The 19,992-nt window shown below is 40.7% G+C and overlaps 1 protein-coding gene across 4 annotated transcripts in view; it reads right to left on the bottom strand.

The window, feature by feature from the left end:
- Window positions 1-9,115: 9,115 nt before the first annotated feature.
- Window positions 9,116-19,992, bottom strand: part of RASGEF1A (RasGEF domain family member 1A) — a 2,436,720-nt gene continuing 2,425,843 nt past the window's right edge. For all 4 annotated transcript variants that reach the window (XM_044056272.1, XM_044056274.1, XM_044056273.1 and 1 more), the window contains 3 exons: window positions 15,591-15,714; window positions 14,507-14,579; window positions 9,116-11,804 (listed from right to left, as the gene is read on the bottom strand). In XM_044056272.1, the coding sequence (XP_043912207.1) occupies window positions 11,780-11,804; window positions 14,507-14,579; window positions 15,591-15,714 (222 nt within the window). In that variant the 3' untranslated portion in view covers window positions 9,116-11,779. The remainder of the gene's footprint in view (window positions 11,805-14,506; window positions 14,580-15,590; window positions 15,715-19,992) is intronic.

Genomic DNA, 19,992 nt, shown 5'->3' with positions numbered 1-19,992 from the left:
AAGTCCATAGGCCTGAATACACCCTCAGAAGCCGGAGCCTGCACAGCGGCTCTGGACCCATCCAAGGTAGAGACATCCGCAGGTTCCACAGTTGAAGCATCTCGCGGCATACCGAACTCTGAATGGGTCTCAGTAGAGGCCTGCGAATCAGAAGTAGTGGGTATCAGGGGCTGCGAAAGTGCCTCACTGAGTACCGGCGAACTGGTGACTGGCTTAGGAGAAGCGTCGTTGGCAGCTTTGGACCTAGGCGGCCTGCCTCTGTCTTTATCTTTGCATTTTTTCAGATTGCCGGTAGTCGGATGGCTTACCGACGACATTTCTGGATAATTGAACCGAGAACCGAAATATTTAGAGGCGAAAATATAAAGACGATGGATAGTGCGTTGATTAAATAAGGCACAAAACCAACAGCAAGGTACGTCGTGATCAGTGCCTAGGCAAGGAATACAGTATGAGTGAAAATCTTTGTGAGGTATTTGCTTTCCACAAGAAATCCAATTATTAACTTTTACTGACATTGGTAAGGAGCAAGAAAAAGTTTCCCCAATGGGGTACTTAACTTTAGTTGAAGACTTCGGTTCTGAAACTCGAAAACGAAAATTTCAGGAGTCGGCCGACTGGTACTTGCAAACTGCTTCTGCTTCAGGCTCCGCACAGCAAGAAAGACTGATGTAATGGTGTCAAATGCATGTTTTATATCCCTGACGACCTGATGTCATGGAAGAAGGGACAGCAACCAATGCAAGACCAAAGACTTTGTTAATCAGGCCGACTGAGAGCTATTGCAAGCAGATAACCCAAATATGATGACTGCAACAGTGAAACACGAAGAACCTCTACTGTGTTTTATTAGTGGAGTAATTAGCTTGGGTGGAATATGTTCTCAGAGGGCACTATAATGCATTTCATCATGTTGTGTTTTAATCCATGGCTTTGTCACCAGTAAATTGTTTGTGTTAGACCCTTTTGTAGGATGTTGAGGTCATGGGAGGAATCTATATTTGCTCCCAGTTTATAGTCATCTGCAAACTTGGTGAGCCAGTGGTCTTTGAGAGCCTTGGCTTCTGAGAGGTAGATGCCAAATATAAGACGGCCCATCATGGAATCCTGAGGTATTCCACTGGTGACTAGTATTCTGGTGGAGGTGGTCTCACCAGTCCTGACTTCTGAGTCCTATGTGTGAGTCAGCCAGCAATCCAGTAATTTATGTAGGAATTTAGACCTTTCCAAGGCATTTGATACAGTTTCACATGTTAAACTTATCAATGTCCTTTCTACCTTAAACCTATCAGAGTTCACTATTTCTTGGTTCCAAAGCTACCTCTCAGGGTGACAACAGGCAGTGCAGTGGCAATCCAACACTTCCCCATTGCTCCCAGTAACACTAGGTGTGCCCCAAGGCTCCATCCTTGGACCACTACTTTTCTCTATGTTTACTAATAATCTCCATACCGCTACACCCCAAGCTGCAGTAATACAATATGCAGATGACTCCACACTAGTATGTAATGCCTCTACCATCCAAGAATTACACGTACTGACACAAACATCTTTCCGATCAGTTGAAACCGGGTTAATCCTAAACCCCAATAAAACAAATTTACTATTATTCCATCTTACTAAATACAAACCTCCTTCTGCTCCCTTCAACATAGTATCCAATAATAACACCATTATCTCACCTGTCAATCACACCAAACTTCTAGGAATAGAAAACAGTTGTAACTTGACATTTGTCTTCCACATTACCCACACCATAAAAAAAGTCCACAATAAACTTGGGGCCCTTTACAAGAACAAATCCTTTCTGACAAAAACAACCAAAGAAACTAGAGCCAGGACACACTTACTCTCTACACTTACATATGCCTCCCCTATTCTCACTAACCTAAGAAAAACAGACATCATGAAATTAGAAGCATGCTATAACAAAATTGCCAGGTTTGCCACCAGTTCACCCTATAGGTCACATCATTGCACAGCCCGACAACAACTACAATGGCTTGAATTCCCCCATCTCCTACTGTATAACCAACTAACCCTAACCCATAAAATTCTACATAATCCAGAAAAAACTCCAGCCCTAAATAAATTACTCAAGCCATACACAGGTAAAAGGGTTCTAAGCTCCACAACAAACAACTATTAGAAGTCTCAAAGGCCTCTAACTCTGCAGGAGAACCCCTGTACTCCTCCTGTATAACCAGAGTATGGAATATCCTATCCACCAGTCTAACAAACAAAAACTCCATAACTGAGTTTAAAAATGCCCTAAAAACCCACCTCAATAATAAATGGTTGTGCCCCTGCTCTATTCCAGGGGAACAGGTGACATAGGGAACCAAAATCACATCATGTCCATCTAGTCACTACAGCAGTGCTAACCAAAGCTGATAGTTTAGACTATATCTATTTCCTATATTGTGAACTCCTCCACATGATTTTTAAGCTAATACAAGAGGACTGTACATCTTTACATCTTGTCCTTGGTAACTATTTTTATATGTGTTTATTGTGCTCTATGTTCCAAAATTGTAATTGTTCATAAATGTATACACTGTTACTGTTTGTTCTAATACTGTACTATACTTAAATGTGGAGCTTTTCTCCCCGGGCCTCCACTGAAAATGGACTGCTTGTCCAGACAGACTTTCCCAGTCATCAAATGTAAAATAAAATAAAGAAAAATAAATACATTTATGCCTAGTTCTGAGAATTTGTCAACAATACTTGAGTGCAGTATTTTATTGAATGCCTTGGCCAGGTCAAGGTAGGTAATATGCACTGTTTTCCCCTCATCCATAGCCTTAATGCCCATCTTGAAGAAGTCTCCTAAGTTAAGTAGGCAAAACCTTCCTTTAATAAAGCCAAACTGGATAGGTCCAGTGTCTGTAGGTTGCCAATGTTCTTGTTAATCAAATCCATGGTAATTATTTCCATGGCTTTGTATATTAGACTTGTCAGACTGATGGGTCTGTAGTTCCTGGAGTTTGTTGATGGTCCAACCTTATGAAGAGGTTTGACTGTTACGGTCCTCTATCCATTTGTCATGTAACCTGTTTTGAGGCTATAGTCAAAAAACACTTCAAGTGGTTTTACTAAGTCATACCTTAGGTTATTTAGGAGGCAACTGGAGATATTGTCTGGGCCCACCGAAGCAGCATTTTTGGCTTCAGCATCACCACCAGGTCCTGCTCCCTGTTGATAATTGTGGGGACATGCTAGAAGGAATTTCACTCAATTTATCAAGCAGTGGATTTATTATATCATTGTGTGGTCAGTAAAGGTCCTGCCAGTAATGACCAGTTCTGCACACTACTGATTTTCTACCTTTGAGGTCCCTGACATAGCCGAAGAATGCATTCTGATTATCCTTAGCCTGGGAGGCTATACTGATCTCAAAATTGGCCTTGTTGGACTTTATTAGACCTCTTAGTTTCTTTAGTTGAATCAGAGAGCTAATCCCAATGAGAGTTGCCCTTTTTGAGTTTGGCCTTGATTTTTTTTTGTTATACACCCTGTTAAGGTAAGGGTTCCATTTGTTGGATTTGTTTTTGCTGTTAGATTTGGGCTTACTTCTGGTAGTTACAGCAACCTCAGTCCAGCTGTTTACATGTTTGTACATGGTTTCTATGAATAATTCTGTATAGGTAGTTGTGTGATTAGGGTTTGAGGGAGCTGTGAATTTTTGCAAACTATCTCTTAATAGGATGTAGTTTGCTTTGGAATAGTTCCTAACTTTTACTGGTTTAGCTGGGTTTTCTGATTTGATTTTTATTTCAAAGGACCTCAACAAAGAGGATGTGACTCAGTAGAGGATGCAATGCTCTCCCACGTTGTGACTACTAGGTATAGTATGGTTGTCCTCTAGTTGGACTGCACACTATCTAGTCCAGGGTGTTTGTGTTGATAAACTCCAGGAAACATTGTACCTGTGAGATAGAGGCAGTGTAGATTTCCCAGTCCATAGAGGGGTAGTTAAAGTCACCCATGAATAGGGTATTTGGTTGGATGATGAGCACCTCTAGTAGATCTTGGTAAAAACTGTGAGCTTCGTGCGTCATAGAATGTGACTTTAGCTAGACAGGACAAGGTAAGGCACCTTGTCTATGGAGAGTTGGATGTGGATAGGGTTGCCAGGTTTCTTTGCGGCTAAAACTGGACTAAAGTCACACCCCTCGCATCACACATAACTCCACCCATTCCCACCCATGCCCCACCTATTTTGTGACATCACAGTGACATCAGCTGATGGGACCACCCACTTGAACACAGCACTAATTGCACTGCTAGGCTGCTGCAGAGTACCAGTATTGATGAAAAGTGTCAATTATTTATTTTCTATGTTCCTAAACCTAATTATGGATGATCCATGGAGATAAAAGGTCAAGAGCTAGCAGCCTGTGCACATGGTGGTAAATCTGATTAAAAAAATCCCAAAAAAATGTAAGCAGTTATCTTTGCTATTAAAAAATTGTAAGTTTTGATTTACCCCATAAGATCGTTTAAGTCAATAACATCACTTTACTGCTCATTCAGAAATGATGATCTTAACATTCCCTTGCATTTTGAAAGTTCTGTCAAATACTGTTTGTATGGGACAGGTACTCAGTTGTTAAGATGTAACATATTTTCCGTTTCGTACTTTGGATTAGGAAGTTTCAGTCCTTGGTTGCGCCTGTATTGGGTGGGGTCATTTGAGCTAAGTGTTACTGCCCCTAGTGTAATATTTCAGATGCTAGTACTTAAGATCTTGTACTGGGTCCCACTGACCTCCCACTCTTTTTCTTTACATGTCACATATGCAAAAAATGGGATAAAGGGGTTGTGGATGAATGGATTTCTAACAGGTGACATGTTTTATGTTACTTTCAAATAATCTCAGAAAAGCACACATACTTTAAAGAGTTTCATTAATGTTTTTCTATATCGGTTAAAACAGGTAACTTCCTACAACAATGCTCTAATACAAGTTAGATGCAGACTGGACCGCTATGCAGTTGTAAAATGGGAATAAGAGGGAATGAAAGATGACTCAAGCCTCTAGATCTAAGAAAGATGCACGTAGGAAAAGAAATCATATGCAGCTAGCACACTTGCCATTTTCTGAACATGGCAAAGAGATAGTTTTATTTTTCAATGTGGTCCCTTGCGACAGAATCAAGTGAAAGCAAAATAATGTTGGGTAACTGCAAGTGCCCAAAAAGCAAGATGCACAATTTGTTTCATGGAATACGGTTCAACATAGTAGATGAGGATAATACAAATCTGTTAATTGCTAGCAGTATTACACTGCATGGTGAAGTTCTAAAATCAGTCTGAGTGTACTACAATGCAACACTGGGCAATGTTGGCAGAGTGCTTAAGCATTTTAAATCTTGCTATAAGATTTCTATTGTCACTGCTTGGTAGTTGGTAGGATAATGATAGCTAAAAAAATGCCTTCCAGTGATATCTCTACAATCCGTATAGCAGAAAATAAAATTTGCCCATTTGTATTACATCACTGCCACTTAAGTTAATGTATGTACTGTCTAAACTATGTAGCTACCAGGAATACTGAAGTTAAAAGCATTTCATTGTTGTGTAGTAGCTAGTAGTGTATCGGCTGGATACATTTACTTTCTCCTCTCCTCTGGACTTCATGAGTTTAAATTTTTTAACTGGACAATTTGTCTGAAAACCGGACAGTTCGGTCAAAAACCGGACAGCTGGCAACCCTAGATGTGGATGAACTCCTGGGCCTCATCCTGTTTTAGCATGCTGGAGTTGTATTTGTTGCTGTCATAGATCGAGACACCTCCACCTTTAGCCCCTGCCTGTGCTGCTCTTGGCCTAAATGTGTGGAAGACACTGTATCCTTCCACTGCTGAAGTAATTTCTGCGGCTTTAAACCACGTCTTGGTAACAGCACAGATGTCTACATTCTCCAGCGTGAGGAGAGGTTGTAGGGTGTGAAGTTTCTTGTTTAGGCTCCTAGCATTGAGCAGGAACACCTTAAGGTTGCTTTTTTTTTTTTTTTTGTTATGTTGGTAACATCATTTTGACATTGCCTAAAAAAGGCTCATCAGGTATTACTGCTCTCCGTGGTGCTAACTAGCTGCCCCAAGCTCAGCTTCATGCAAAGCCTTTAAATATTAGCTATATCGGCATATTTTACAAGCAGGGACTGCTAACAGCTGCTGTGAGGTGAGCAGCACTGCACAAATGTGCCTCATTAATTGCAGACAGAAAAAGAACTGAAAACAAACTTCTGTGCCTTATGATCAATAAATGACTACACTTTTAGTTTGTTAGAGTGCACCCCAACTCAGAGATAGCACTGGTTCATAGGTTCATAGATATATACTAAGCTAATGACCACCAGGGCCTTTATACATCTAGATATGTAGTCCAACCCAATTACGTTCCTATGAATTATGGGAATTTATTAGGTGAGGGTATATTAGTTAGGAAACATCTAGAGGTTATGTGGGGGAGGGTATGTTAGTTTGGGCATTACAGTCTGCCTTTGTCTATTTCCAGACATGGGGGCCAGACAAAATGAAAAGACAGGTGAATTTCTGATTTAAAGAAAAACAAACCCTGGCAAGTACGGCAAGTGCAACAGCCCAAAAAGATACAATCCATGTGAAAAAAAAGGGAGAGGCCAGCACAAAGTGGTGTGAAACCTTATTTAATTATGGCATATGGGCAAAAAGGTACATAAAATAAAAAAAAACAGACCGGTTTCGGCTAAGTCAAGCCTTCCTCAGTGTAAGCCATATAATACACTAGTACCATGCACAATTAAATACCTACAGATAACAACATAAGTTCTTCTCATTGGTTGATTAAAGTTGTTCATTAAGTCCAAGGGGAAACAAACCACCCAGTTTAATTATCCAGTCTTTCTCTTTATTGTTCAGAATGGATTGCCAACCAATTTTATTGCATCTATCTCCTGTGATCCTATCAGTGAAAGTAAATCTAAAATTTTCAGTTGTGTGTGTAAGGACATGCTTGTATAGGGCACTAGATTGCCTTTTATTCCTAATGTCACTACAATGTTCCGTCATAAGTAGTCTTAGTGGTCGAGAAGTCTGTCGAATATAGATGCTGAACAATAGCATGCGGCCAGATAAATGACCCAATCTGTATTACAGTTGGCTAGGAATTTGATATCAAATACAACAGATGTATTTTTACGGGAAAAATGTTTGGATCAGGTTACTTGTGAACAATGTACACAATGTCCACAAGGGACGCAGCCATATAAAGGCTCACCCATAAGTGTATGTTGTTGTTTGTGTTTATAGTGGCTGAAATATGAACCCAATGGCTTGCCTTTACGGAAGGAAAATAAATATTTGTGATTAAGAAAGTTAGATAATTTGTGATCAGCTAACAAGATATTCCAATGCTGGTTGATAATATCCATCAATATATTGGTAATATGTCCATATGTGGTCAAAAATGAATATTAGATGCCCCCAATTGTTCCTTTTCTTTGTAGGCCAATAGTGCATTCCTACCCTGAGCAGATGCCCAATTATTTGCAGTTAAGACACTGCCTGACTTGTATAGCCCCTAGTTTTGAACCTGCAGACCAAATCCTGTCTGTAATATTCTTAATTATCTGGATTGAAACAGATGTGTCTCATATGAAGGAACTGTAATTTTGGAATGTTCCTTATAATGTGAGGAGGATGGAAACTGGTGGCATGCAGAAGTGAATTATATTGTAGATATTTACAATCTACCTGACTATCCAAAATGTTGTCCATGTTTCTGGTCACCAAAACATCCAGAAACATAATTTGTTGTGTATGGTAATTCACCGTGAAGTGTACACCCCACTTAATGCCATAGACTGGGGCAAAAGTAGCCCCCATGGCTGGGCTTTGCAGCTGTCAAAAACATGTACCATGATAATGAAAAATATTTTTGGCATTAGCCTTGGAAACATACCCAAATCTATATCAAAATGCAGCCAAATATAACAAGAACAAATAAATAGTAAAGATTTGCACATTAGAAGAGGGAAATCTCAAACTGGGAATTATCTGAGTACTGTGGAAGTTTTCTAGATGAATATAATGGAAATGCTACAGATTTCTATATGTAGTAATAAAAAAAGATTAAAATAGTATAGAGTACTTTAACTTTTTCTGGAGTGTTCTACTGATGTCCTTAGCATGAGGAGGAGACTGGTACTGCTTTGGGAATGGTCTGAACTCTGTAACTTGGGTCAGATGAATGGATATCAGTCTGTAACTAATTCCTAAGCATAATGAAAACCTCTTGCTGTGTCCTAATGTACTAAATCTTGGAAACCAGTTGATTGTGAGGCTCTCCTGTGTATTCTTCTGTGCTAAATTTTAGAAATCACTTGTTTGTTCATATTTCTACCTTTCCCAGTGTTGTATAGTTCATAAATGTGGAGTGTGTTGGGAGTCTTATCCCATTTAAATGGTATAGGGAGACTTGATCCCTCTGTAAATCAGGTCTATATCATAACCTTGAAGATATACAATCACGAATGCCCATTCGTCGACACATAATTGTTGAAAGTCCTCTTCACTGAACATCCACATCATCGATTTCTTTCCAAGGGAAAGAAATTGGTAGTCCTACAACCCACAACACAATATAACAAACACTATTAAGTGGGGGGCTTTGCCCCCACATCCCCAATGTGAGGGGCAGTGCCCCCCAAACCCCCCTAACTAAATAAACTAACTCCGAGATTGCACTACATTGGGAAAAAGGGCAGATTTAAAATAATGGCCAAATGATTTATTTTCCTTGGAAAAAAATCGATGATGTGGTCGTTCACTCAAGAGGACATTTGACAATTATGCGTCGATTAAAAGGTACTCATGATTTCGTACCTTCAGATATCTAATATAGACCCTGTAAATCATACGTATTTCAGGCAGTGTCATTATTTTGCATGTAAAAAGCAGATTTCAAGGTTTTGTGAGTGAGGAGGTGCAACCTGACCAATCAGGTTTCACCGTTTAATGGTAGAATGTGGTAATCCTTATGACAAACAGCAGACAGGTACTCACTACACAAATTACATGAAGCCAATACAAACACAAGGCAAAGTAAATAAAATACAGTCAACATCCATTGTGAAAGTTTTGTATTTTTATTAACGCAAGCACATTCATTCAAACAAAGAATAGCCTGCTTTATGGTACAGCCTGTAAACAGCAATCCACTGCAGAACAACAAAACACAAGACTGAGAAAATGTATTCAAAGGCAGAGAAAAGAAAACAAACCAGTACAGATCTGGGATTCAATCCCAGCCTGGGCAATAATACACCAAAATGGCCTGCCTGGACAGCTGGCCAAAGCCTACTCACATTAAAGAGCATTTTTGATTTGTTTAACAGTTACAAATGTGAGCATCTGAATGTGTTCTCCCAGGTGTTTAGCTGAATATTTTGCTGGAATTGTAATGCACTGTGAGCTTATATCACAACAACTGATATACAGTATAGTGTTCTATGAAAACTTTTAAATGACAACAAGTTTATTAATTCAAGACACCATTAAAAGTGCAAACCACTGTAAAAATACAGTATACAGATTCTACCAAATGGGGGGAATTTGCTGGCACAGTGGTACAAAATACAACAGCCTCGATCAGGTTATATTCTGCCTCCCTCCGCACCAGTTTTAAATGCCAGTGTGGGTATTTGTTTTAATTCACTTCAGTGTTTATTCTCTCTTTTTTATATTTAATTCTGATTCATCTTCAGCTCTCTACGATTGGATGATACTGCCCAACAGGTGTTGAAATGCAGTTCTGCAATTGAAGTCACAAAGATAATAAATCAAACGCATGAGGAAGAATGAAAGATGTCTGCGCAGAGAAGGGACTTGAGATAAAATGAAAGTGGTTAACTTCTTTCCTGTCATACAAGCTGATTTTTTTTTAATGTTTTGTGAGGCAGATGTAAATGTAGTACTGAATCATAGCAACATAGGCCATGCCCAAGGACAGCATTAGTCCCATGACATCAGTAACCTGTAGTTTTAGGTACGGGTGAGGGAACTGAAGGTCTACACCATCAGTCCTTATATGGCAACAGAGATGGAATTTTGGTCTTGCTAATCATGTGGACACTGATGGCTGCTTTATCTTCTACAGTTACTATGTAGGCCAAAGGAAATGGAAAACGGACTAAACAAAGGGGAGTGTGATCTGGTGCTAATTGTCATACCTCTGGATGGGTTAATCTGTAGTGCCATTATCATGGAGATGATCCAGGGAAGGTAGCATTGCATCATGTATAGCTTACTGTGCAGTGTCGGAGTATTATGTAGTGTAGGGAGCATTGAGCAGTGGAGAGAGTATTTTGCAGTTTAAGGATTATTGGGCAATGTAGGGAGTATTAAGCAGTTGCAGTGCTGGGAGTATTTTGCAGTGTAGGAGCTGGGAGTATTGTGCAGTGTACAAAGTATTGTGCCATGTAGTTAGTATTATGTAGTGTAGGGAGTTGAATGTATTGTGCAGTGTAGGGAGAGCTGTGCAGTACAGTGAGTATTATGCAGTGTAGGGAGTTGGAAGTAATGTGCAGTGTAGGGAGTACTATGCAGTGTAGGCTGTTCAGTGTAGGGAGTACTATGCACTGATATTACACACCAGCTCCAGCTTATGATATGCGCATACATAAACTGTTGAATATGTTTGAGTATACAGAAGATTATATGCAGCAATGCACAGGTTTCACACTCATCTTTCTCCAGTCTTACATTTAAACTCTATCCTGATACTTAGAGATGTCAAACTTCACCAGCAAAGAGGTATCATCCCTAAAGGAACAGCTGAGTGACGTGTACTCCCGCAGCATCAGAGTGGCCAGAAGGGAACAGAAAAGTCAAAGGGGGAGGTAGGGCACCTATGTTGCATGAAATAAAAGTGATAACATAGGTATAAGGACATAACAAAACAAAAAATACAGGTACTCACAGTTTGTACTGTGGCAAACTTAGCAAGCTTATATATTCACTTGGTGATAACTGCTAAAGAAAGTGGCAACCATAAAAAATAGCCAGATTTATAGACTGATGTTTTTAGATACTTACTCCTTTATTAGCCACATTTACTGTGCCAGCAAAATGACAGACCCCCCCCAAGGCTAGACTTGTAACTTTTCTCACCTGCGAAACATTAGCAAAATACTCTTAATGAAGACCATCGCTTAATTATGGGATACTGTTCTTATAAATAAAAATCATTTCTACAGTGTCCAAAACACACAGTGAAAATCCAGGAATTTGAGAAACCACTTGCACAGTCAAAACTTGGTCAAACCACAGAGATGGTAGAAATATCAAACCATTAGAAAAGGAAAACAAATCCTTCTTCATTTGTAGTTTCCAAACCAAGTAACAGAAACTGTTGGTTGCTGCACCTTTGTTCAGACAGGCAGGCGTTCCTCAGTCGTCTGCCATTCCTTCCAGTTTACTTCCCAGCATACCTTCCAGTTTACTACCCAGGAGTTCGGGTATGGCCGTTACCATGGATACTGCTGGCAGGCACCACCCACGATGTTTGTCTTCTGAAAAAAGGGCCCTGCCCCTTACAAGAAATAAAACTATCCTTCTTTTTCATAAGTGCCATAAAATCCAAGCACCAAATATAAACCACTTTTTATTTTATTAAAATATTTACAAAACAACAAAGCCTCAACCAGTGAGGTTCAAGTCAATTCAGTTCTGACCCCAGAATTTTTCATCCAGGATCTTCTATGCACTTGTGCTTTAAGAGGCCTACTGTCTTAGGCTCTGTTCAGAAGAGTCGTCCTAAAGATAAACAAACAAAAAAAAAATGATTAAAGCTATAGTCTGTATAAAGTTAGGTTGAAAAGACAATTAACATATAAAATAATACAGTGGTAACATCAAATAATATGACTTCTTTAACTCTTCAAAAATTGACTAATATATCACTAATTCTTTTACAATTTCTTTCTTGCCCATTTTTATTTATTCTTTTTTCAACCACCCACTCACCTACCTTCACCTCTCCTTGGAGAATTTAATTTTTCAGGGACATCATAATATATTAGGCCAGAGGTGTATTTTTCTTACATCCCTAATTCTTCTTCCTCTTTTGGCTTTTCCTGGTTAGAGGTCGCCACAGCAAATCACCTGTCTGCTCATGATTGGCAGTGCAGTTTTACAGTGTTGAGTTGCCAGCCCGGCACCCAACCTTCCACAGAAGGCACAAAAACGCACTCACACCTAGGGCCAACTTAGAGTGTCCACTCCACTTACAGCATGTCTTTGGGATGAAATCAGAGCACCTGGAGGAAACCCATGCAACCACAGGGAGAACATGTAGACTCTGCGCATAAGGTACCCCAGCCAAGGATCGAACCGGAGAACCTCTTGCTATGGGGCTGCAATGCTAACTGCTGCACCACCGCGGCCGGCCATTTTTCCTATACCCCTAATAATGGTATTAAATTGTTTACTGACACCCTGATGTGTTATACTACACTAGTGAAATGATTGTAAGGATGTTTTCAGAGGAGAAAATGGTCATGGACTGTAAGGACCTGCACACATACACACTTTCTACACAAATTATAACTTAGTCAATGAAATTACTAGCTTTTCTTTTTCTCACTTGTAAACTTGTTTGCATCATCACCTTGCATTCCTCATACACCCCTCAATGCCATCTTCAAAAAATATCAACTGGATTTTGAATTTTCTGCATGGAACAAAACATTCCTTGAGTACTGAGTACAGGGCAACAAGTTATATGCACACATATGTAATAATTTTCATTAATTGCAATCCTCTCACTGATTACTGTTGCCTCAGGAGTAATGAACCATTGGATAACACACATTTTGCAGCCTTACCCTTCAGGAATAATCCTGTTAAAACTCTTGTCACTGAAATCAGGCACTCATCTGCAGCTGCCATTCTGTTCTTTGCTCACAGTTTTGTGAAGCAGAGCTGTATCTACCATTTGCCCCTGACTGCTCATCTCTAATGGGTCATGTGATATGGTAGTGAAGTCACAGATGCAGCCATCTTGCTCTCCTATGACATCCCTCAGGCAGATGTCCATTCTTCCACTACTTTCAAAATGATTAGTGTTGTAAGGGTTCACTCATTCAGCAATGCACTTGCCTTAAAGGCTCCCAACATCCACTTAAGGGCCATTTTCTTCCCTTCCAAATTTAACATTTTTATCTTTCATTTCAAGTCAACCCTCTGGTATGACATAGCTTGCTTCTGTGAAGGTTTAATTATGTTATGGTAAGGCTTAGTGGTAAATCACTTTGTACATGGTGCGCAAGGTCCTGGGTTCGAGCCTTGCAGGAGCTGTTATTTTGATCACTTCATCGGCTCTGCTTCACAGAGGATCAGTTAATTCATCAATGGGGTGGCGAAAGCCAACACACTCTGGCTAGGCTTATAAATGCCCTCGGGCAGATAGCCTAGTACCTAACTATGAACCTATGTTATTGCTAGCATTAATATGTCTAGCTAGGTAGCCATTCAGTAATGAAGAGTTATATATCTGTGTAAATGACCTCAGTAGCAGTAGCTGTGGTAATTAGTAGTATGTTAAGGCAAAAAGGCAAATAAACTACATTCTATTAACGCGTGTTTGGTTCCTATAATATCCACATGCCTATAGTGTTACCCTAATACTTGTTTAATGGATAAATACTCCTGAGTTCACCTGAACCACCCAGTAAGAGAGAACCTATGCCTAATGACTCTCACCATTTTATCCAACAAATAAATGTTTCTAAAATACAGCGACTAATTGGATAAAACTTCTTCTTCAGAGCCCCATGGCCCAGGATCCCAGTTCTGCCATATTCCCAATATGAAACCTCTGGTGCAGATCAGAGATATCACAGACAGCAGATGCACTGGCTCTAGAGTCATAGAATAGTACTAGGCTAACTGCCCTTGGCATAGCTCTCAACCTTCCATTTTCAAAATGAGGAACACCAGCCCTCATAATGTGGAACAAATGGGCAAAATGTGGAACACATGCTAATGACTTACTAACAACTTCAACTAGGAAGGCCATAGGATGGTTAAAATATGTTGGTTTTACTTATAAAGAAGATATTTTAATGAATTAATATGATTCATTTCTATTTACCATGGATTTCACTTAAAAAAATTCCTAACACTAAATGTGTGACTGAGTCTTTCAATGTGGAACATGAACTTTTTAAGACTTCCAAATGAGGTATATTCCTCGTAATGAAGTACACTTGAGAGGTATGCCCTTGGGTACAATTTCAAGCCTAGCCAATTACCCCATTTGAGAATCAAACCCTGCACCTTCTGTTTGTAAGGTAAACACTTTAACCATTATGCCAACCTATAAATTACAGAATAAAAGCAAGACTAGCACAGGGAGAGCTGCTTCATTCTGCAACAGCAGAAACATACATAGTTTTAAATCCAAAGACCTGGCTTTAACTTGCAGATCCAGAAAAGAAAAAGCAAATTCACTGTACCTGAGTGCTTTCCAGCTGTCCCTTTCCATATGATTCTCTGGACCCTCACTTTCAAAGGAAGCCACGAACAGTGCTACAATAAAAGAAAAAATAATGAGTATATTCTTACATATGCCATGCAAAATGCCTTTCATTTTCATTCTATAGGCACTGCGTTACAGTCATAATGAGTTATTCTAGGATGAGTGTTAACAGGATACTCATGGAAAATGCAGAAACTGAGCTTGTCGTACCCATAGCTGACAAAACATCCAGTGACGAAATCTAATTGGAAGAGCGGTGTGCTTAGCTCATTACTGCCACCTTGTGGAGAATTGGTGGCAGTACTATGGATGTGGGCTATGTAAAGAATTACACACATGCCTGTAGCCTCTTTCTCTCCTCACTGTCCCACTGGAAATGAGAACAAATGCTATCTGATTTACAGGAAATCACATCTCTTCAATGGAATAAAACAGATCAGGATAAATAAACTGCAGGCTAAAAAAAGGAAGCGCTACATGAGGTGGCTTGTGCAACATATAAATGTTATCTGGTCTTGTGGCATGCAGGTGCCAGTTAAGTTATGGGACTTTCTTGACCTATTTTACAAGATGTTGTAGTTCAAGTGAAACAGTAACTGCAAGTATCTTTGAAGGAACTGAAACCTCATGCAGTTAGTACTGGGAATAAGATCATTCCGTAATTAACCCTGGCAACTCCTCATCTGTTTTCAGTTGTTACCGCCACTGAAACACAGAACTGTATACAAACAGAACACCTTCTTTAACAGCTTGTATTACTTTTGGAAACTTTCAGAAGTGTCCGGTTTATAAAACCTTCTACTTGCTCTTTGAGTCTTGTCCAGATTTAGTGTGGACAATGGTCAAAAGGAAATTCTGGGCTGTTACAGAAGCTAGGTTCCCCTCCTACAGGTTCACACAATGGTGTTCATCCCCTTGCGTTTCCCCAAGTCATTTGTCTCTGTTATTCTGCTTACATTACTTCCTATTCATTTATCAAAAATGTTTGGTGCGCAAATTATATATTTGGCTACCAAAGGTAAATTTAAGCACAAAAAAAAAAAAAAAAAAAAAAAACACACCTTCTTCTGTGTAAATGGGTGCCGTAAGCAGGTAGTTCAAAACCTTCTTGTCCTTTTCAAAGGGACACTCCACCTGCTTCCATGTCATAAAATCATTAATTTGCCTGGTGATTTCCCAGAATTTCTGAGGAAAACAAAAAAAGAAAAAAAGTTGTATGAATAACTTTACCTTTTAGTTTGTCTCCCACTGCAGCAAATATACATAACCTTATCTTGCATACATTTTTAAAATAAGTTATTTCTTTTAACTGTACATCTGTAAGAAGGTTTATGACATGCATCATTATTACAACATTGCAAACAGTTTGTTTAACTATTTTTTTAAACTTTTTTGTAATTGTGCTTTTTGTAAACTGTCCTGGACATACTAGGAGATATCACTCACATATTATGCTGTTTTGGGAACCAAATCCAGTTCTTCTCATCTTAATACATGGGCCATTTTACCAGTTACCTAAAAACCAGGAATGTTTCAACTAAAATATTATGTAACATGCTCACAATAAGATCAGATTCACTTGTACTGGCTAGTAGAATGTAGGGGTACCCACATGTAAAGTTACTGCAAACACAGGCTGACAACTGTGAATGAGTTATCTGAGGTCAGTTATCACCATGTGGACTGAACATTCTGAAGGAAAGCACTTTTCCAGATTATTAGCATTGTCGCCTCACAGCAAGAGGTTCTCCCATTCGATTCTCAGCTAGAGCGCCTTCTGTGTGGAGTCTGCATGTCCCCCTGTGGTCGAGTGACGCTAAAAGACATGCAGGTAGGTGCGAGCGTGGATGGGAGTGCCTTCTTTGAAGATTGGGTGTTGGGCTGGCAACTTGTCACTGAAAAATTCCACTGCCAATCATGAGGGGACCGAAGTTCCTCTGTGGCAACCCCTAACCGGGGAAAGCCAAAAGACTTTTTAGCACATTCACTGCAGCACTTTAACTGTTGAGGTTAGGAGTGCTATTACAAGAAGAAACATTATCAGTAGCACATAAAATTGGTGTCTGTAGGCAGCAACTTTAGTTCCTATGTGTGCTGAAGGCTTAAAGTTTGGATGTGTAAACAGGAAAATAGTGGTGTACAACAATATGAGGACCAACTTGAAATGTGCTAGAAGGCAAGAGCAGGGCCTTAACATTTGCAGTAAAGTAATACACAAGCAGACCACAGACATTTCAACAACTGGTATTGGTGTCATTCAAAGGGGACCCAATGCCTGTCAGCCTGGGATGACATGCTCGACAAGCCACGATGCTTCGCTAGGGAGAGCTTGCACCTGTCACCCCTGGGCTTTCGGATATTGGCAAAGGCTCTTGCTACCCCCATAGTGCCTTTTTTAGGCAAGGCTCAAAAGACAAACCCACCTCCATAGGTATCACAAGGGATAAGAAACTAAGAGTAATGCTACTCAATGCCAGAAGTCTAAACCTCAAGATGCATGCACTCAAAACTCTCCTTAGCATGGAGAACATCGATATCTGTGCAGTAACAGAAACCTGGTTCAAGGCTCCCAAGAGCACCCCAGCACTACCAGGTTATACCTCATACCATGCTTTTCGGCCCCAAAACTTGGACCGAACCACAAAAGGAGGGGGAGTATCAATATTTGTCAGAGATACCCGCACCTCCAGGTTGGTGGCACAACACGAAGCATCAGAGACTATCCATGTGCAACTAACAGTGGGTAAAACTGCCTTCCAGTTTATAGCCTGCTACAGACCACCCTCCCAAACCCAGGAACCCCACTTGGCCTTCCTGAGAACACTGGAAAATATGAAGGTCTCTCCAAACACCATTATATTGGGCGACTTCAACTACCCAAACATAGACTGGGAGCATTACTCTAGCTCCAACACCCTAGCCCAAAGGTTCCTAGAATTTATAAACTCAAATGCTATGGAACAACTTGTTACCACTCCCACAAGAGGGGGAAACATACTGGACCTGATCATCACTAACATGGGGACTCTATGCTCCAGACCAGAAGTGTATCCCTCACTGGTAAGATCAGACCATAAACTAATCTCACTGGATATTCACATACCGACCCCACCCCCTGCCCAGAAAAGCACAGTGAAAAACTTCTCTAAAGCAAATTTTACACTCCTCAAAACCGAGGTGGAATCCTTCAAAGCCCCTGGGCCTGTGGAAAATATGGCCCAGACCGCAGAATCCTTTATAAACGCATTCTATGAACACCTTCAGGAATGCATGGATCATGCAATCCCAAATAAAACCAAGACCCAATCCTCCAAAGGCAGGCGTCCTGTCTGGTGGACCCCAGCCATAAACAAACTATACAATAGAAGGAGGAAGCTACTACATGATAGAGCAAAATCCCAAAAAGGGAAGGCATCTCTGATCAGTATTAGCAAAACACTACGGGCACTCATAAAATCGTCTAAGGCCAGCTTCGAGAGAAAAATTGCACAGGACACTAAGGATAATCACAAGGCTTTCTTTAGTTATGTTAGGAACCTGGGTGGGAATTCCCAGATATGCTCAGAATTAGTCCAAAATGACAAAAAATACACCAAACCCACAGGCATTGCCAACATCCTAGCTGACAGGTTCAGCGCAAACTCCCCCCCCCACCAAAATGGCAAATATCTATCCCAGCAGAGTGCTGCCCCCCTGACATTTCAAATGCTCAGGTAAGAGCCGCCCTCTCCAAAGCAAAACACACAGCATCAATGGGACCAGACAGTGTCCCGGGCTGCGTCCTACATGAACTCCAAGAAGAGCTAAACCCAAACATAAAACTACTGTTCAATCTCAGCCTTACTACAGGATATGTACCCAAAGAGTGGCGTACAGCAACAGTGGTCCCTCTCCACAAAGGTGGTGCCTCAATGGATCCTGGAAGCTATCGCCCCATAAGCCTGACTAGCTTGGTCTGCAAAGCTATGGAAAGGATCATCATGGACCTCATAAATAAAGATATTGGGGACCTACAGACACTGAATCCTACCCAGTTCGGCTTTGTTAAGGGCAGATCCTGCCTCTTAAACCTGGTTGATTTCTTTGAAACAGTCACCAAGGCCATTGACGAGGGGAAGGTGGTCCACACAGCCTACCTGGACCTCGCAAAAGCCTTCGATACAATACCCCACTCGGGCATTATAGATAAGCTCACCAGCTTAAATATAAACCCCTATGTCACTAGATGGGTTGCAAACTGGCTCAAGGACAGAACCCACATGGTTAGAATTGCTGGAGCCATGTCAGATTCCAAACCAGTTACAAGTGGCATCCCACAAGGCTCAGTCCTGGGACCTCTCTTGTTCAGTATATATTTCTCGGAGGTACAGGCCAACACGGAAGGATTGTGGCTGACCAAGTTCACAGATGACTGCAAACTGCGCACCATGATCGGCTCTCCAGCCGACACAAGCATTCTCCAAAAGGGCCTCATAGAAACAGACAACTGGTGCCAGAGCCATGGCCTCAAGCTAAATGCCAAAAAGTGTATAGTCATCCCCTTTGGCAAAAACAAAGTGCCCACAAATTACCACATAGGTGGTAATCCATTAAGTACAGAAGAAGTAATTAGGGACCTGGGGACCCAAGTTGATAGCAATTTCTCATTTGACAACCACATGGCCAAAGTGGTTAGAAAAACATTTTATATAACCCACCTAATCATGAAGGGATTCACATCTAGATCAGGGGAGGTCATCGTGCCTCTTTACTCATCCCTCATCAGGCCCATAATTGAGTACAATGCCCTTTTTGGGATGTACCTTACCAGACACCTGCAGCAACTGGAAAGACCCCAAAACTACCTCACCAAGAGGATCAAAGGGCTCAAACAGATGCCATATTCTGCCCGGTTAAAGAAACTCCAGATCTACTCAGTGGCATAGCACCTGCTCAGAGGTGATCTGTGCCTGACGTATAAAGCCATGTCCAACCCAGAATTAATGGACATGCTGCACCTCAGAAAATCCAAATCCCATCGAGCTACGCGCTCGAGAGACTTGAACCTCAGCACTGAAAAAAATAGGACATGCTGGAGGGACAGATTCATAACCCAGAGGCTCAATATTTGACCAGAAAAAAGTACATGAGACCCACGTGCATGACTATAACTACAACTTAAAAATGCACAAGAGAAGATGGGTCTTGCACTTTGGATCAGTATATAAGAGTGAGGATTTGTATGCAAATGAAACTGCCACACCCAATGTCTGGAAACATTAGCAGAGACACATTTTGAACAAATATGGATCAGGACAGCTTCTTATAAGGAAAGGTGGACTTGACTTGCACGTATCAGTAGAACAGCTGCACTGGGGACTTGCTTGCATCATGATAACAAGTGCACTCAAGGCTTGCTTGCACCTGAATAACTGGTGCATGCAAGACTTGCACAATAAGGGGAAAGGTGAACTTAGAATTTCC

The sequence above is a fragment of the Protopterus annectens genome, chromosome 14.part0, assembly GCF_019279795.1.
Source record: "Protopterus annectens isolate FY-2018-M chromosome 14.part0, PAN1.0, whole genome shotgun sequence".
NCBI classification, from domain to species: domain Eukaryota; kingdom Metazoa; phylum Chordata; order Ceratodontiformes; family Protopteridae; genus Protopterus; species Protopterus annectens.
The sequence above is the reverse complement of the archived record's forward strand: the minus strand, read 5'-3'. Positions and strand labels throughout refer to the sequence as shown.